We start from the raw sequence: 20,056 nt of genomic DNA, 5'->3' as shown, positions 1-20,056 counted from the left end.
AAAGTTGTTGTTTTTTTGGATGGGTGGGGCGCTTTGCGGTTTTTCACTTAATGCGGCGGGTTCTGGTCCCCATTGACTGTGAAAAACATGGGATGACTGTATATGTAGATTACCTTACAAGGTCACTTTAGCACAGTGCTTCTCAATTATTTTCTGTTACGCCCCCCCAAGGAAGACGTAAATGTTTCGCGCCCCCCCCCCCCAACTCTCTGCCACCACTGTAAATAGTATCATTCGTCTATATTACTATTATAAGTACGCCTCAGCCTAACATTGTGTCCTTTTTTTTCTATTAAAGAAAAAAAGTAACATAGATCAACTTATAATAAAGTATAACTTTTTTAACATTGTGTTGCTTGTAACAGAAAAGACTTAACGCGCATCAATTTGCCTGAAGTTAAAAAAAAAAAAAAAAAAAAGTCACATCCAAACTGTAAAAATACACTCAAGGTACATTTTTGACCATTTGATACTGAAAAATAAAATGTAATAAAATCAGTAAATAATAACAAATTCAAATTGATTAGAAACATTTACTCTTCAGGACAACGTGCCAAAAAATTTGACCGAAAAACAAAACTGAATAGAAGGGGGGGGGGGGGGGGGGGGGAGTCTTTGGACAGAAGGAAAGTTTTTATTTTCGCTGATTCACCACAGTGCTCACTGGTTTACTGATATAACACTGACAAAGCGGGACGATTGTGACAATTGGCAATATTCGGCACATTTTCGCTGAAAAACAATCAAGCGGCTTATCAATGAGATTGAGGTCGAATGTCTTTAAGTGGCGTCTTAACTGATTTGGCTTCTCCGCTATAATCATTTTTAGACTCAGTAAACAGTGGTCTTTCCTCATTTCCCACTATATTAAAAGTCAAAGGCAAACGGCCCGAAAAAAGCGCATTCTCGGCGGCCGAGGTAGAACCGTAGGTGAGGGCGGTGGTCGTGACGATCCCAAGCCGAAAACGGCACTTCTCGGCCGGACGCGTGAGAACCGAAGAAGACAGTGGGTCGCTGCGTGAGTCCAGCTCTGCATGAGTCTCTTCCGTGTGCTCTTGCTTGCTTCAAAAATACTGCACGCACTTTGAAAATGAGAGCGCCACTGCCACCCACGGAGTGGATGTGCAAGTACACTTTATTCTAGTACGGCAAAAAAAATAAAAAAAATAAAAGCATGTTCCCCGAGGTCACTCGCGCCCCCCCTGGCATCGCTCTGCGCCCCCCTAGGGGGGCGCGCCCCACCATTTGAGAAGTACTGCTTTAGCAGAACCCCTTGATTCTGCTTTGGTCTGATCGTCTGTATCTTGCTCTATTAACAGTCTGATATACAGTAAGTAGGAACCAGGTGTGTTTTTGCAAGGATGAATGTCAGAATAGGCCAAGAAAACTTCCTAAGCCTTCGCCTCCCAGGTGGGACTGTCTGCCTGTCTGTCTGAGGCACGCGACTCCCACAAGTCGCTCACATGAGCTCAGCTTCCAGGTCGCACGAGTAATTGACCCAAATCAATTGCTGGCTGGCAAAAGAAAAAAAAAGTGTTCCCGGGTCAAGCTTTGTTCTTCGACCCTAGTTTTAATACTTCCTGCGGCCCTGTTTATCACTCAAGATGTTGTTCCAGTCGAGACAAGTTCATAATCTAGTCAAGCAGACTAAATAGCTGCTGGGCAAGCTAATGTAGGCCTTATGGCAAGATTGTTTTCTCTGGGAATCTGGGACCGGGCTAATTTTTCCCTGATTGTGTTTTCATACAAGTGATGAATTATCTTTTCTTACCAAATCTCTGTTGTGTCATCAAAAAGAATCTTTTTGGATGAGTAAGGGTCCCGGCTTCTTGACCTGCAGCAGATGTTAGTTATGCTTTTATTATAGATTTAATTTCTACAAATTTATTAATTAAGCAGAGTTATGACCTAAGACACCATGCTTATCTCTTAGGAATATTTTTTTTTCTGTTGCGCAGGCTCACCAAGCTTAAACCGATTTCACGCTGATGCACACGCATCGCTGATGGAGTGTATATGTGCGGGACATTCGCTTTGCTCTGAGGTAATATGTTTGTGGTCTTGTGATGATGTGACTGACAGGACCCAAGTGAGACGGGGACCCCCTGAATCCTCCCCTCAGCTAACCGGGACCTCCCGTACCGTCAAGCGTTATCCGTCATCCTCTGGGCCGATCACTTCCAACGCATTGCCCGGCGGCAACGCCCACGGAAATGAGCACAGGAACTTCCACGGGCATGACAACGTGCGCTACTTCAACGGTCACAGGACAACCGCTAACAACCAACTTTACGGACAATTCAACAATGCATTATCACCAGCAGGTAAAAAAAAAAAAACACACTGTGTGTACACTGGGAAATGAATGTCATAAATCTTCTCTCACTGTACATGCACACTTGACATTTGCGCCCAGCATTGTCACGTCAAAACAAACAACAGTACTGAGGTCAAAATACATTTTGACAAATCCTGCTGTGTCACGGCGAACTGGAACATAGGCCACAAGAAGGAAAAAAAAATATTGGCAGCGTCCCAGGCAAACTTCACGCTTGTGGTCAACTCTGCCGCTCATCTGCATGCTGAAGTGTGAACTGAGTTAAACACATAATTGGCGTCCTTAACGCTCCCCCCTTAAATAATTAGGGCTGTCCCAAACGACTAATTTCCTCTTGATTAGTCAGCCAGCTATTTTTACGATTAGTCGACGAATCTAATTTAGATTTTTTTTTTTGTTTTTTTACTAATTTAATAATGAAATTTTTGTATAAATAAATAACATAAATATCGATAGTAAATCACGAACAATGAGTTCGAATGCTGATGGCATTAACTAGTGCAAAAAAAATGTAAACACTGTGACTTCACCTTTTTAACAGGAGTCAAAACAATTCTTACGCTTTTTGTGGTATGTCTATATTGTTCTAAATGTTACAATGAATTGCAATGTCCCGGACAATCATTTTCAGAATACTTTGTGTGAGTTCAGATGCTCATTCTGGTGCGCATTCCCCATTTTTTGGGTAAGGGGAAAAACTGTTCAACTTTTGTTTTAAACTGAAAATAGATAAAGCAGAGGGCACACTGAAATTTTAACACAATTATTTTGAATGAAAGGCACACATAGATATGGTAACAAAAATTAAATATATAGTATTAATTTCATAGTATACTACTATATATATATTCACAATAATATTTTATAATATAAAGTAACTAACAGTAGTGCAGTCATTGATTATAGTAAGCAGGTCAGTGCTGTGTTTCCCTATAAATTTTCATTATATTATGTATATATTTTAGGGCTGTCCCAAACGACTAATTTTCTCCCGATTAGTCAGCCGACTATTTTTACGATTAGTCGACTAATCTAATCATTAATTTTTTTTTTTTTTTTTTTTAAACTAATTTAGCAATGAAATTTTTGTTGACGCTTATCAATTCACAAAAAACATATTGGAACACTCAAATCATTTATTAAAGTACAAATAAACACGTAAATAACAATAATAAATCACAAATAAACAATGAGTTCAAATGCTGATAGAATTAACTAGTGTAGCATCCCGATTGAAAAGATGGTCTCTTAAACTGATGGTTTACAACTTTTATTCCATCCTTGATGTAAACACACTGTAAGAGCTACGGTGCACACAAATAAAGCAACACAATTAGAAATTAACAAAAACTTTTCACTTTTTTCCTTTTAAACCTTATTTATATATCAATGAATTGCCTATATGAATTGCCTTTACCTTATTACCTTATCATTGACAGTCTCTCCCTTGAGTGCAATCACTGTATATACTGTATATATTTATGACCTTTTAACCTCATATAATTTTCTATACCATAAAATAAACCATAACATGAAATAAATCTTTCAATTAGCATTAAGAACAATACTAATAGCACTTATAGGCCCATTGTCAATGAAACATTATTATTTAGTAAGGCGACAGCACCCTCTGGTGTACAAAAAATGGAGAATAAAAAAAAAAAAATTACAAACTGGGTGACGGCGCTTTGGGTGTTTATTCACGGCCGACGTGCAGCCAAGCTTGGCACTGAAGAGACAGGACAGAAGAGTGTACTCTCCTTAGTTTCTTTGAAATAAGTCAATGTTTTGGACACTCTGGTGCGCTTTTTTTGGCTTTGTGCCGCTTTCCCCGCTTGCAAACAGAGCATCCGACATTCTAACTTTCCACGCATATATTTTTTTAACCCTTCATTAACCGTCGACGGGATGTTGTGCTCGTCGACGGATTTACGTCATTGATGACGTCGACTATGTCGACTAGTCGGGACAGCTCTAATATATTTATATATATATATATATATATATATATGTATTAGGGCAGTCAAAATTATCGCGTTAACGGGCGGTAATTAACTTTTTAAATTAATCACGTTAAAATATTTGACGCAATTATCGCACATGCCCCGCTCAGACAGATTTAAATGACAGTACAGTGAAATGCCCACTTGTTAATTGTGTTTTATGGAGTTTTGCTGCACTCTGCTGGCGCTTGGGTGCGACTGATTTTATAGGCTTCAGCACCCATGAGCATTGTGTAAGTAATTATTGACACCAACAATGGTGGGCTACTAGTTTATTTTCTGATGGAAAATTTTACAAATTTTATTAAAACGAAAACATTGAGAGGGGTTTTAATATAAAATTTCTATAACTTGTACTAACATTTATCTTTTAAGAACTACAAGTCTTTCTATCTATGGATCGCTTTAACAGAATGTTAATAATGTTAATGCCATTTTGTTGATTTATTGTTATAATAAACAAATACAGTCCTTATGTACCGTATGTTGAATTTATATATTCATCTTGAGTCTTATCTTTCCATTCAAACAATAATTTACAGAAAAATGTGGCATATTTTATAGATGGTTTGAATTGCGATTAATTAATTTTTAAGCTGTAATTAACTCGATTAAAAATTTTAATCGTTTGACACCCCTGGTTTCAATTGAATTTTTATTTGTGTCAAGCCATTTTTAATTTCTAGTTAAGTTTTAAGTTCGTCTAAACTGTAAGTCCTGATAGGATTTTGAGTTTTTGCAGTGTTCAAAATAAATCTATGATACAGGCTGTATTGGAGCACATTAAGGACCAGTGCTACTTGGTGTTTTATCCAATAATGACTACTGAGCTAAAATTGATAGTTAGCATTATTAGGTTTTTATTTTACACCCTCATCACTCCACAACGCTATGTCATGTTAAAGCCTGTATGTAAGACACGTGAGCCACGCATCGACAGTGGTCATAATTAATAGAAACCTAGCCCTCCGCAGGGCTAACATTACGTGAGCGAGTAGTGACAGTAACATTAATCTTATTTATTAGCGCTTAGCGCTCTTTATTAGCGCTTAGCGCTCTACTGCTTTAAGATGGCGGCTGTTTACTAACGCTGCCCAGACGCGGCCGAGTCTGTCATTTCGCATCTAGTTCAACATACATGTGACCTCTATGAGACTCATCAGACGCTACCTGCTACCAACATAGCATCGTGCGGGCTAGCATTTAGCAACGTCAGCATCATTTGTAGCGGCTGTCAGCTGCAGTAAGTTTTTTTTTTTTTTTTGCTTCTTCCTCTACGCACGTGACATTAGCGCGTTGTCCCACATTAAAAGTAGTCCGAGCAAAACGTGATGCTTAGAGCTGTCAAAAGAAACGATTACTCGAGGTGAATAAAATTACTCGGATCAGTTTTTAAACTCGAGTTACTCGAGTTGCTCGAGTATTCGTTTCAGCTCTAAACTCAATTTGAAAAGTTGATCCAGACATTTTCTCCGCCTCGAAGAATTGTTTCATTTTGCCAGCTTTAAGCATGACGTTTTGCCTTGACCACTTTTAATGCTCACTATGCGCTGACGTCTCATCCGTAGAGGAAGAAGCAAAAATACCTGACTGCAGCCGACAGCCACTACAAATTACGCCAACGTTGCTACAAACTACGTCCACATGATGCTACGGTGGTAGCATCTTATGAGTCTCATAGATATCACATGCATATAGAACTAGCTGCGAAATGACAGACTCGGCGGCGTTAGTAAACAGCCGCCATCTTAAAGCAGTAGACTTCCCTGCTCTAATAAATCAGATTAATGTTACCCTACCTTGCTAACGTAACGTTAGCCCTGGATGGAATTTTCTGTAGAATACTCGATGACTCAAACAGAGCTGAAACGAATACTCGAGCAACTCGAGTAACTCGAGTTTAAAAACTGATCCGAGTAATTTTATTCACCTCGAGGAATTGTTTAATTTTGCCAGCTCTAAGCATCCCGTTTATCCCGGACTACTTTTAATGCGGGACAATGTGTTGACGTCACGTGCGTAGAGGAAGAAGCAATAAAAAGAAAAAAAAAACTTACTGCAGCCGACGTTGCTAAAAACTACGCCCGCATGATGCTAGTTTGGTAGCAGGTAGTGTCCGATGCGTCTCATAGATATTGCATGCATTTAGGACTAGATGCGAAATGACAGACTCGGCCGCGTCTGGCCAGCGTTAGTAAACAGCCGCCATCTTTAAGCAGTAGACTTCTCATCGCTAATAAATACAACGTTACTGTCACATGCTCACGTAACGTTAGCCCTTCGGAGGGCTAGGTTTCCATTGATTATGAACACTGTCGACGCGTGGCTAACGTGTCTTACATACAGGCTTTATTTAATCTGTAAAAACACAGCGCTGTAGAGTGATGAGGGTGTAAAATTAAAACATAATAAAGCAAACTGTCAGTTTTAGCTCAGTAGTCATTGCTAAATAAATGTGCTCCAATACAGCAGGTATCATACATTTATTTTGAACACTGCAAAAACTCAAAATCCTGCCAGTACTTACAGTTTAGACTAACTAAAAACTTAACTTAAAAATAGCTTGACACAAATGGAAACTTAATTGAAACACGCGGGAAAAACATGTAGCTTTCAAGTGATGTGTGTTATGAAGCGTAATTACATTTTTAGGTAAGAAATATGTTGTTTGTTTTTTTATATATAAGGTCTAGACGTTTTTTGAGAGAAAGCAGTGAATTTTTTTTCTAGTCACATCTTAGATTCAATTGTTGGCTGTTTTCAAAATGTACATCGAAAATAAAGACATTGATTGACTGAAAATGGTTCAATATTGGATTGAATATATTTTTTTCTCATGTATATGTATAATTGTTCTTTACCTAAAAAAAAAAAAATGTTTTATCCGATTACTCGATTAATCGATAGAATTTTCAGTCGATTACTCGATTACTAAAATATTCGATAGCTGCAGCCCTAGACTCAAATATTCGATATTCGATAGCTGCAGCCCTATTCATCTGTGTGATTTTGACAAAGATCAGATCACATTTGATGGTGATTTTAAGCAGAAATGTGAGAAACTCCGAAAGGTTCAGATACTTTTTCATCCCACTGTATAACCATCGTGTGCACCACAGTAACAGGCAGCTCATTTGAACTCAACATTCTGTCGCCCTCACCTCTCTTTACCCCTCTCACTCATACACCCATCTGAAACACCCTCTCGCAAAGATAAAGGTGCTGGAGACTCGCCACCGATCTGCCGTGTTTGCTGGCTTGCAATGCCGTTGCTCATTCACTTCCATCGTGCCAGCGGCGATTATCTACATACGCCCTCGCGCGCTTATAAACTGCCCGTTTCTTCGCCAAGAGATGAGTAGAGTGTCACAGTGAGGCAGAAGGAAGAGGCATGGAGCTCGACTCCAGTCTACTACTGATGTTGCTCCTTCTCAACCGGCTGTGCGTTTGCTTTCCAGGGGCCAACCTCACCTCCAGCCTGGACCGCATAAAGATCGTCTTCACGCCTACCACGTGCCGTCGCGTGTGCAGCAACGGGCGCTGCTACAATAGCTGCGAGAAAGGGGACGTGACCACTGTGTACAGTGAGACTTCGCAGCAGCAGCAGCAGCAACAGCTGCAGCAGCAGCCAAAGACGCCTGGCTTCAGACTCTGTGAGTGTTGACTTCTGGGCCCTCTGCCGTTTTTACCACTTCTTCTTGCTTCTCCACTTTCCCTTGCCTGGTTTCTGATTCGCACACAGTCCCTACATCTCCATTCTTAGCCATTTTTTACAGGGTGAGACTGACAAAATGGGTTCCAAGTAGACATGTCGGGATGCCGATCGATCGGGTCCGATCACGTCATTTTCAAAGTATCGGAATCGGCAAAAAAATATCGGCCATGCCTTTTTTTTAATATTTATATTTTTTAATTAAATCGTTTTCTAAATGTATTCAACGTTACAGACATAATATGTTACACTCATCCAGAGTCTTTAGTTTAGGCTTAAGGTACCAATAACGGCGGTAATTAATTTTTAAAAAATGTAGCACGTTAAATATTTAACGCAATTAATGCATGCGTTGCACGACCCACTCACGCATTGTCGCGCTCAATCTGTAATGGCGCCGTTATACCCATTTAGAGCGATAAAAGGCAGCGTAAAATGAGTAGAGTGTATTTTGGCAGCCTTTGGAGCCTGTTTTTAATAGGCTAAAGCCTTACAATCCCTCTCCCTACGATTAGAAATATCATGGGAAGCAAGGTAGCATTTGATATTTTTCTTAACACCTCATGTTATTTCCCAACGAAGAGAAGATATATCAATTGGTAGCACTACGCACAGTCATGGGTCCACTTCCCATCATGCATTTGGGTTGAATGGCTGCAGTATCATTTACTGAAAGCTCAACAAATACACTAGATGGCAATATTTAGTCACAATATACAAAGTCACAAGTCTTTCTATCCGTGGATCCCTCTCACAGAAAGAATGTTAATAATGTAAATACCATCTTGAGGATTTATTGTCATAATAAACAAATACAGTACTTATGTACTTTATGTTAAATGTATATATTCGTCCGAGTTTTGTTCATTTTTTTCTTTATGCATTGCCAAAATGTATATGATTGGGAAAAATTATCGTGAATGATTGGAATTGAATCGGGAGGAAAAAAAAAAAGCAATCGGATCGGGAATTATCGAGATCGGCAGATACTCAAACTAAAACGATCGGGATCGGGAGCAAAAAAACATGATCGGAACAACCCTAGTTCCAAGCAGTGTTGGACACGTTACTTTAAAAACGTAGTTATAGTTACTCACTGCTTCTTCCAAGAAGTAACTGAGTTAGTAACTGAATTACTCTATAGTAAAAGTAACTAGTTACCAAGGACTTTAAAAAGAACTTGTTGTACTGTATGTCAAAGAATTTGAAATTTTCTGAGCAGTATTCGAGTCAGTCGAATAAAGAAGAACAGACAGGTAGTTGTGTTATAGAACCTTGTAATATTTATTACACCTCACCAGCAACATATTTATCCTACTCTTGAAGTGCAACAAAAATAAACAGTAAACAATATAGTAAAATAACAATCAGCAGTAAACAATATAAAGTGAGTTTAATAAAAATCTAACTCTCACAACCTGAGACAACTGGTCAAGTAGACATAGCCTACTGTACTTCAAGTATTTTGACTTGAAATAGTGTTTATATCACCACCTCGTAAAGGACAAATTTTCCTCTGAATGCTTTGCCATCATATCCCTCTGCATCTGTTTTGTGTGTGTGCGTTTGCCACACGCGCTGTTCCAGTTTGTGTGTGAAAACACCGGCTCTGATTGGCTTACCATGACACATGACTCTAACCCTCTTCCAATCACAATCACTTCCATCGCATCTATCCAGGGGGTGCATTCAGGTAGCCTCGTCCCCCTACTCCTCCCATCACCTTCAAAGCGTCTACCGTCCTCAAGATGGAAGCAGCATTCTTGCTGGCTGAGAGTGGGGGATGGGAACAAGGCTAGCATTCAGGTGTAGCAAACACAGAAATGTTAGTGTTTTCCGAAATTTCCAGGTTCGCGGTGAGTCAGCAACCAGCACACTTTTGCTCAATAGACGATGTTTATTGGTTAGAAAATGCAGAATAAATGAGATTTATTGATTACAATCCCACAAGAGCAAACAACAAGTATCAAAACAAGAACAAGTGGTAACGATGACGTTAGATCTAGTTTGTCAATCCCAGAATCCCCGCGTTACCGTTGCAGCACAACAAACTCTTCCTCAACAATGAAAATCGCTTACCGTTGACAAATGAGCGGGGAGCCAAACGCTCCGGCAAAGCGGCGAAGGAACAAAGCCAAGCAACCCGTACGTAATCCTCTTGCGGACTTCCGGGGAGTTGGGGAAATCTCCCGACTCTTATAGGCACGTCTGATGCGGGGACACGGGTGGCCACTCCCTACCCCCACGAAAATGCACCACCCGAACTCGTGAGACTCCCCATCCCCGCAAGGGTATGAGATTCCCCCCAGTTGAGGCTCCCAGCGGTTAAAGTAGAATGTTTATTTAAGTTATCGCCTGAGATTCCCTCCTAACTATGGAACTCAAGCGCGTACTATGGTGCAAAACAAGTTATCTCGTGAGATTCCCTCCTAACTATGGGACCCAATGTGAAAAACAATAGAAGTTGTTACAATTTAGTCACAGTAGCAATCATACATCACAAAGGCATAATGTGCTAATGTTAAGGCATCACATAATATTTTCCCCCCATCAGTTGGCAAGCTTTGGAAAGCATTGTCTAATTGAATGATCAGGGACAAACAGCCTGGAGTCATAAGAAGTACGTGCGCTATTCTCGAACCTGAACGCACCCCAAGTCTTGGATGACTAAACAGAGCAGAGTAGACTCGCTACGGCTGGTAGTTTCTTCAATTTGTTCAGAGTAAGTAACGCACCGCTTTTGACTGTGAGTAACGGTAACGGCATTGTAACGGCGGAAAAAAATAGTTAGATTACCCCATTACTGAACGGCGTTATTCATAACTAGGGATGTTCTGATCCAGATTTTTGCACTTCCGATCCGATACAGATATTGTTTTGCACTTCCGATCCGATACCGATACTGGCCGATACCGGCCTATCTGAGCATGTGTTAAAGTTTAAAGTTATTTAGCCTCCTTTTAGTTGTCAGACTCATGTTGAAAAAGGTTTTAGTACTCTTGATAACAACTAGCCAGCTGAATTAGGTGAGTTTGAATAACACACATTGGTTGGTAACAAGAAGCTGACCTGTTTATTCAGTGACAAACACAAAACATTATAAATAACAAACAGAAATGGCATAGTCAGTCAGTAAAACGTGCAAATAATATTGTAAACTGTCTTAAAAAAAGCAAAACACACAAACAACCTCAGTGGAAAATCCCACAAACCCCCCAAGCTGTTAGATGCTTTTAATGTTTCGTGCATTAGTTACAAAAATTGTATGAAAAGCCTCTCAGGTTTAAATAAACGACTATTTCAGTATCAAGTTAACATTTTAAAACAGTAAATAAAATACACAAGTTCCCATTCTGTATCAGCAGCTTTAAACTACATTCAATTCATTTAATTTTGCGAATCAACTGTTAAAGTTGTTAAAATTGCTCCCGTTATTCCATAATTTCCCTTCTGTCTACTTTCGACATGTTAAAGTTTTAAAGCTGTTTTGAAGATAGATTCAAGTCATGATTTTGCCGATTTGGGAGCATTTTAGATAAAAAGTTAATTAGGTTCACTTGGAAGGTTCACAACAGCCTACTAGGGAAGTCTCCTGCTTTAAGATGGCGGATGTTTACTAACGCAGCTAGTTTTCAATACTTCAATGTTGCGAACACCGTTGAGTCTGTCATTTTGCATCTAATTCTATATACATATGATATGATATCTATTATCTACAGTAAAACGATGTTGACGTAGTTTGTAGCGGCTGTCAGCAGCAGTCAGGTATTCTTGTGTTTTTTATCCAGCGGCATGAGTTGAGCTAAAGCCGTGACTTGAGCATTGGCATTACGCAGGTCTACGACAAGCATGATGTTTACTCTCGGGACGCAATGCGGTCCGTTTCTCATTGCGTCCCGAAGACCGCGCTGTGTATTAGTTCCGCTTTACTTGACATATTTCATTAATCGGAATTTGGATGTTTGTGAATCGTTCTCGAATCTTCCACGGCCGAATCGCTCAAGGATGTAATGTTGTACCGTGGTTCTAAGTGTTGGATGTTGCATATTTACTCACGAGAGATAATGGCTCGTCATCCAGAATGAATTCTTCGGCAATGACTCTTGTTATTCCCTGGGCTTTGGGACTGTCGAGTGCCAGTTTGTCACGCATAGCAAAAGTTTATGCCAGTGTTAGTTGCGTAGGACCATTCTTTTTGTCTTCGGTTTTCTTAACATGATACTCCTTATATTATTTGTGGTGGTATTTCGCTAAATGCTTGATTAGGTTGGTTGTATTAAAACTTCTTACAGCTTTACCACCACGCTTGACTTTATTGTGGCATTTGTTGCACTCTGCCTCTACGTCTTTGTCGTCCTTTAAGGTGAAATGATCCCACACAGCTGACATTTTTACCGATAAAGTCTTTCGGTAAATTGGGAGACGGTAATGTAAATGTAGTGTGTTGAAGGTGTGCCATAAAATGCAGACCGGATTTTAGGGAAACCGAAGCAAAAACTGGAATGGATTATGTAAATCGGTGCGCTGGAAAACCCGGACCGGACTTCAAAAAAAAAAAAACGGATCGGAAGTCTGGATCGGAATTTTTCCGTGTCGGCTGATGTGCATTTTTTTGCCCATATCGGCGTCCGATCCGATCCAAATATCGGATCGGGACATCTCTATTCATATCGGTGTTATTCCCGACACTGGTTCCAAGTGTCATGCTGTCTATCTTGAATACCAAAGCTCTGGGAGTAGGAGATTAAAAAAAATCTTACCGTCAAAGAGAAACAGAAGTTGGGAGAACGGGTGAGAAAAGAAGTAGAGAAGATTAAAAGCAGGGTCTATAAAATAAGGTTAATCTCCCCAAACACACACATACACGCTTTCGAGATGGTGGTCCCACGCTCCCACCACTTAGCCCCATCTCTTTGCGGTTTACACCTCGCTGCCGGCCCGACCGTTAAGCATTTAAAATGCTCTCTGGGAGAGCGCGTAGGAATGAAAGACGAGAACGGGCGCGCCGGTAAAACAGAACGAGCAGCATGAACGGGATTTTACAGGGATTACATTAAACCTGCCATTTATCCGGAGCGTTTTGCCTCCAATTCGCACAGCAGTGTCCGTGGGAAGGGAGGGGGCAGTCAATGCCAAGGGCAGGGGCCGTGACCCTGCATGTTTTTATTTCTTCACTCGCAAAGGTCCAGCTAAGGCTCAGACTAATTACTGCTCGTGGATTGGCGATGACGGCTGCACATACCACACACATACAAGGCCTTTCTGGTTACATAAAAACAGGTAAACAACCTTTATAGGGGATATACAGGCCAAAACATGATGAGACCCAGTCACAACTTAGCTTCAGTGTTCTAGCTGAAGAATGGAGGTTTCCATCCAAGATTCTAAAGTATGTGCCTTGGTTCATTTTTATATTCGCATTATTACATCTATAAAAGGGCTTATGAAATAGGCACTCCAAAGGATAGCTTGCCAGAAGTGGAAAGTATCTGGAACGGATGTGAGATCCTTGCTTTTTTTTTTTTTTTTTTTTTTTTTTTGTAAATATTTTGCCAATTTTGGTTTTGACTGTTCTTTCAGATAGCATTAGATAGTAGACAAGGTTGCTGTGTTTTTTACTGGTTGAAGACCTGTCAGGTTAACATTAAGTAGTTTTTGTTCTTATTCAAGTAGCGATTGCTCTAAGACTGCAAGGGAAGCTCAGCTTCCCCCAAAATAAAAAAAATAAATAAAATGATCAAATGTATACTGTTGTGTCCTTTAAACAGTGTGGACGCTGTGCGTCTCCAGATTTGAAGCGAAACAAGACGAGTCATTGTCTTAGCAGGAGTCCCCAAACTACGGCCCGCGGGCCGATACGGCCCGCCTCCACATTTAGTCCGGCCCCTTGAACAAAACAAAAAAAATATATATATATATATATCCCCCCCCCCCCCCCCCCCCCCCAATAGTGTTATTTATTTCCTGGCTTTTTTCTGTGAAGAACCCGGAGAAGGTTATTTGGTCATTATCGATTTAATTAATATTGTTATTATTATTTATTATATTATTAATAGTGTTATTACTATTTATTATATTTATTGTATTGTATTATATTATATTATATTATATTTATTATTAGGGCTGTCAAACGACAATAATGTCAAGCAGATAATTTTATTAAAAGATTAATGTTAAATTTTAAAGTATACCAGACCGGCCAGAGCGGCGGGCTCCATCGGAAGACGGCTACTTGTCGGCTATCGGTCTCGTGCCGGTGTTTAGCCTTAGAGGGAGTTTACCACCCACTTTGGGCTTCATTCCCAAACAACCCGACTCTGGGAAGGCCGCAGCGTCTCTCCATCGTCACAAGCTTAGCTTAGTTTATATGTGTTTAATTTGCTTTAGCATTCGCGCTAGCAGCAGCCTCATATTCGTTCCAAAAATTTTTGTGATGTAGCTTTAAATGGCTGATTGGGTGAATGGTGTTGAATGAGGACGCTTTTTTTCCACCTTGGGGAACTTCTGCAGTGCATATTTTGCAGATGGCGAGAGCGTCGTTTTTTTCCACACATGGATAAATCCAGCCACGCTGGTGACAGAGCCGCCATGATCTCCAACTGCCTCTGTCGTGTAACTCCGCCTCCTCAACCCTTCCTCCCTCAGGGGCTTCAGAGGGGGGAGGGATTGAGGGAAGCGGCGTTGCTGAATTGGACAAAACTGTTTCGGTTGCGCACATTTGGAGGCCAAATCAAGTATATAATTATCGGATTGCATTATCGGTTGAATTTTTTTAAAATCTGGATAATCTGTGTGACGTCATTATTGCCATTATCGGCCGATAATTATCGGTAGCCGATATTATCGTGCATCTTTTAAAAAAAAATCAGAATTGTGCATTAAGACTTGGGGTATGAACCTAGCATCCATAGCTGTTCTCTTTCTTGTGGGCAATAACTTCAAAGTCCTACTCCTCTAGCATTCGTGAAGCGTTTGTCTTGAAACTTGTGAGCATCGATTCTCAGAGCCTGATTTTCTGTTTTTGATTAATTGATTAATTGTTGACTTATTGTTGCTTTAGATTAAGAGTTAGCAAGTAAAGGGCATGCGCATTCTTCGGCTTTGTCTCCACTCGGACGGATAACGGCCTTAATCAATGACCTAGTCCAAATTCAGCCCCTGGATTGGACTCTGTTGAAATGTTGAATGACAACTTCTGGCTGTGTTAGTCAAAAATGGAAGCAGTTTTTTTGGAAAGGTGTCATTTTTGGATGTCTTGTAGTGCACAGTTTCATTAAATTGGCTGATTTAAATGTCTATTTATTTGTTTTGTAAATTGAGATACAGTGCTTAATCTACTAACATTGGCCTCCTGGCAGCAACATCTTATTCGTGCCACCTCCCCCATGAGTAGAAGGATCATTTATATCCCAAAAAGCCCAACGCTATTATGTAAAAGTTAAACGTGTATTAAACGGAGGTGGTCTTTCATGTTGGCTTGCGTCCTGTTATCTCTTGAGCGTGCGTTCTCATCAAGGAATGTCAAGAGGACGGCAAACAGTTATCTCATGCTTTGGTTATGCTCCCTAACACTGGTGCAGTAAAAAATCTGGCTGTGTAATTATCAGAGGCTCCCTTGCGCGCTGTACTTTGAAAGCATGACATCACACGGGGTCGACGCTGTTTATGAAGTGTGAAACGTGATTGTTTGCTTTTTTGGGTTTTGTTGTTTGAGTGTTTTTTGAGTGGACGCACAGATCGACACGGTGTGAAGTCTACAGTAGGTCTATGAATAGTTACTGCTGCTGGGTGGGACTGGCTTGGCGCAGACGAGTGTGAACCTGCATCCCACTTTGAAAGAATTTAATAGCCCCCATGAGCTGATACTGTAGTCAGCATGTCTAATCAGAAGAGGCCTTTCCCTACTCCTGAACAGTAACATTTGTAGGACATTTCCACACCAGTACTGATATGGTCAAAAACTATTGTTTTTAAGCATTTTATTGCAAATTAATGCAGTGGGATATGGGGAAAAAAATCGTCTATAACCGTATGGGCCTTTTCGTATCACAATAACGATATACCACAATTTACATTTTTTTTTTAATTATTTGATGCAAAAGAGGGTTTTTTTTGTTTTGTTTTGTTTGTTTTTGTCAGTGTTGTTTTTGACATCCATTCAAATTTTTGTTTTAGTCTTTTGGATACATACTTATTAGTCTTACTCACATTTTAGTCATTTCAAAATGTGTTTGTCTTCGCCTAATTTTTGTTGTGGATAACTCAGACCAATTTCATCTAGTTTTAGTCGACATTTACTCAATGTTTTCCCCTGTAAAGTTCGACATTTCACTCTAAGAATAAAAGTATTTCGGAGGAATATTGACAGACGAGCACATATTGTAACACCTACAAATCTATCATGTCATAGGGTTAGCTTTGCTAACGCTACGAGTTACATTTAGTGTGTGATGATCACTCAGCACAGACCTAATTGCAAATTGCATATTCTCTCTTGCCATGAGAAGAAGACGAATCTTACCGTGTGTGTCTCAAAACAAGCAATGGAGAGACTGGAGAAAACACTAGCGGGTGAGAAGAGAGAGTGCAGCACTTCACATGAGTGACACAACCAGACACCGCTACAATACAGGCTGCACATAAAACTGCAAATAAAATGTCACACATTCTGAAAATGAGACAGAAACGATGGCGCATTTTCATCGTTCTCGTCTTGTCAAACGTAAATTGCCATTCGTGTCGTTATCGGGTCGTCGAAGCTGATTCTGAACAAAATTTGTGCACACATTTAGTCAATGACATGTAAACACAACAGTATACAGTTGATAAAAAAAAAATGGAGTGGCAGCCCTGCACAGGCTCCTGAAATAGCCTGGTGGTCCACCCGCGAGCGTAGCAAACCATGTACCCAAGACTCATCAGTGCAGAAAAAAAGCTGACTAACACGGAAATTTAGACGTGCATACCGTCAATGGTATGGCCTTACTTGGGTGCCATTTGAATTTCAATGCGTTGTAATGTAAAGTGTATGGTCAAAAATCACAGCCACACGTTTTTCTGTCATTTAAAATGAATGGAAAATTTGGACTTGCATAGCCGTCAATGGCATGGACGTGCATAGCCGGCAAAAAATGCCACATACCAAAAAAAATGCCACATATCAAAATCCATTTTGCCACATACCAAAAAAAAGCCACATGGAGAAAAAAAAGCCACATGACAAAACACATTTTGTCACATGGCAAAAAAAAAATGTCACATGCAAAATCCATTTTGACACATACAAAAAAATGCCACATGGACAAAAAAATGCCACATACCAAAAAAAAATGCCACATGGCAAAAAAATGCTACATGGCAAAAAAACATGCCACTTGGGAAAAACATTCCACATGGCAAAATCAATTTAGCCACTTGGCAAAAAAATTCCACATGCAAAAAAAAAATGCCACACAGCAAAAAAAAAAATGCCACATGGCAAAATCCATTTTGCCACATACCAATAAAAAAATGCCACATGGCAAAAAAATGCCACATGGCAAAATCTTGCCACATGGCAAAAAAACATGCCACTTGGGAAAAACATTTCACACGGCAAAATCAATTTAGCCACTTGGCAAAAAAAATCCACATACAAAAATCCATTTTGCCACGTACAAAAAAAAAATGCCACACGGCAAAAAAAAATGCCACATGCAAAATCCATTTTGACACATACAAAAAAAATGCTACATGGCAAAAAAATGCCACATAGCAAAATCTTGCCACATGGCAAAAAAACATGCCACTTGGGAAAAACATTCCACACAGCAAAATCAATTTAGCCACTTGACAAAAAAAGGCCTCATGCAAAATCCATTTAGCCACATACCAAAAAAAAAATGCCACATGAAGAAAACAATGCCACATGATAAAACAAATTTTGCCAAATGGCAAAAAAATGTCACATGCAAAATCCATTTTGACACATACAAAAAAAATGCCACATGGCAAAAAAATGCCACATGGCAAAATCTTGCCACATGGCAAAAAAACATGCCACTTGGGAAAAACATTCCACACGGCAAAATCAATTTAGCCACTTGGCAAATAAAATCCACATACAAAAATCCATTTTGCCACATACAAAAAAAATGCCACACGGCAAAAAAAATGCCACATGGCAAAATCCATTTTGCCACATACCAAACAAAAAATGCCACATGGCAAAATCCATTTTGCCACATACCAAACAAAAAATGCCACATGGCAAAATCCATTTTGCCGAATAGAAAAAAATGCCACATGGCAAAAAAAAAAAAAAATGCCACATGGCAAAAAAAAAAAAAAGCTACACAGCAAAACCAATTTAGCCACTTGACAAAAAAAAGGCCTAATGCAAAATCCATTTTGCCACATACCCCCCCCCAAAAAAAATGCCACACGGCAAAAAATGCCAAAATTCATTTTGCCACATTCCCAAAAAAAAATGCCACATGGCAAAATCAGTTTTGCCACATGGCAGAAAAAATGCCACATGTCGAAATCAATTTCGCCACATACAAAATACCACTTTTCGTTCTCGGCCCTGCTGCTTATTTGTCGACATTTTAGGGGAAGCTTACCTTCACTTGCAGTCTTAGTGAAATCGCCTGTGGTCCACGTATAATGAATGATAACTCATCTCTTTTGGTACCTTTTTTAGAAAATTTCTTCAAGTTCCTGATTGGCGCTTTGGTGATACTGTACATCACCACCTGTTGCTTTTGGCACGCACATGAACGGCCCGTGAATGTATTTAAAATGTCGTTGGTGTGGAGAAATGTGTCCTTATTCCGGAATGTGCACATACAGTATAGTTCAGACTCTTTAGTCTTTTCAGAGATGGTAAATGGAATTAAGAAAAAAAAATAACAAGAGTACACAAACTTGCCCTATCCTTTCCATTCTTCTCCACATATTCCAACCCTTCTTATGCTCCTCCTTCTGGCTCTCTGTGTTAATGAATGCCTTGTGACATGGGAGCTCATTCCCATCATGCCAGTGAGACCCAGCAGCATGCTGTTTGCAGTCTGTTGAGAGTGTTAGCACCTCCCTCGCAACTGCCTTTTTATTTTGTTGTCTTTTACGCTCTATTTGTTATAGTTATACAGTGGTACCTCTACTTAGGAAATTAATTGGTTCTGGAAGTAGTTTCTTAACTTGAAAATTCTGTAAGTGGAGACACGTTTTCCATGTAAATCTTTTATATTGCAAAACATGTAACAAATGCATGTTACAGTTAGATTACGGCACAATAAACATAAAATCAGAGCCGTGCATAATGTAAAAAACCAAGAAAGTAAAGAAAAAAAAGTTAATACACTCATGTAAAGCTGTTGGAACACGAGGTGCGAATGAAGAAGACGCAGGGGTACACACGTAAACATAAAGTAGAGGTCCCTCTTAGCCAATTGGATGCCAGGAATGCTAGGTAATAGCAAATGGCAGAGCAGCAACAAGTACAGTGAAGAAAATAAGTATTTAAACAACACCCTGCTATTTTGCAAGTTCTCCCACTTAGAAATCATGGAGGGGTCCGAAATTTTCATTGTAGGTGCATGTCCACTCTGAGAGAGATGATCTAAAAAGAAAAATTCAGAAATCACAATGTATGATTTTTTAAAATGATTTATTTGTGCGATACAGCTGCAAATAAGTATGTGAGCACCTTTCACTGCATGTTACATTCAGTAAATTCTGGGAGCTGCGAGTACCAGCCATTCTGCATATCGTATCCTGAAATTTCTTTCTTAACAAGAGGCAATATTTTCCATTGAGGCGTGTCTTAATCTGAAAATTCTCTATGTAGAGACATTCTTAAGTAGAGGTACAACTGTATTTATTTTTTTGTTTAATTCTCGTGTTCCAAAGCAGAGGACAGTTCATGACGGTCAAATTTGTAGATGATTGTAGATGAGAGTTGGCTCAGCTGTAGGTTTCATCCATCTGTAAAGTTAAATAATCACTAGTAAACGTCCAATC

At 39.7% G+C, this 20,056-nt stretch overlaps 1 protein-coding gene across 2 annotated transcripts in view; it reads left to right on the top strand.

Annotated features, from left to right (window-relative positions):
* The window catches only part of LOC130930729 (latent-transforming growth factor beta-binding protein 2-like), a 309,203-nt gene that overhangs the window by 109,676 nt on the left and 179,471 nt on the right, over nt 1–20,056 (top strand). For both annotated transcript variants that reach the window (XM_057858789.1, XM_057858788.1), the window contains exons 4-5: nt 2,083–2,324; nt 7,800–7,994. In XM_057858789.1, the coding sequence (XP_057714772.1) occupies nt 2,083–2,324; nt 7,800–7,994 (437 nt within the window). The remainder of the gene's footprint in view (nt 1–2,082; nt 2,325–7,799; nt 7,995–20,056) is intronic.

Source organism: Corythoichthys intestinalis, chromosome 15 (assembly GCF_030265065.1).
Source record: "Corythoichthys intestinalis isolate RoL2023-P3 chromosome 15, ASM3026506v1, whole genome shotgun sequence".
Taxonomy (NCBI): Eukaryota; Metazoa; Chordata; class Actinopteri; order Syngnathiformes; family Syngnathidae; genus Corythoichthys; species Corythoichthys intestinalis.
The sequence above is the reverse complement of the archived record's forward strand: the minus strand, read 5'-3'. Positions and strand labels throughout refer to the sequence as shown.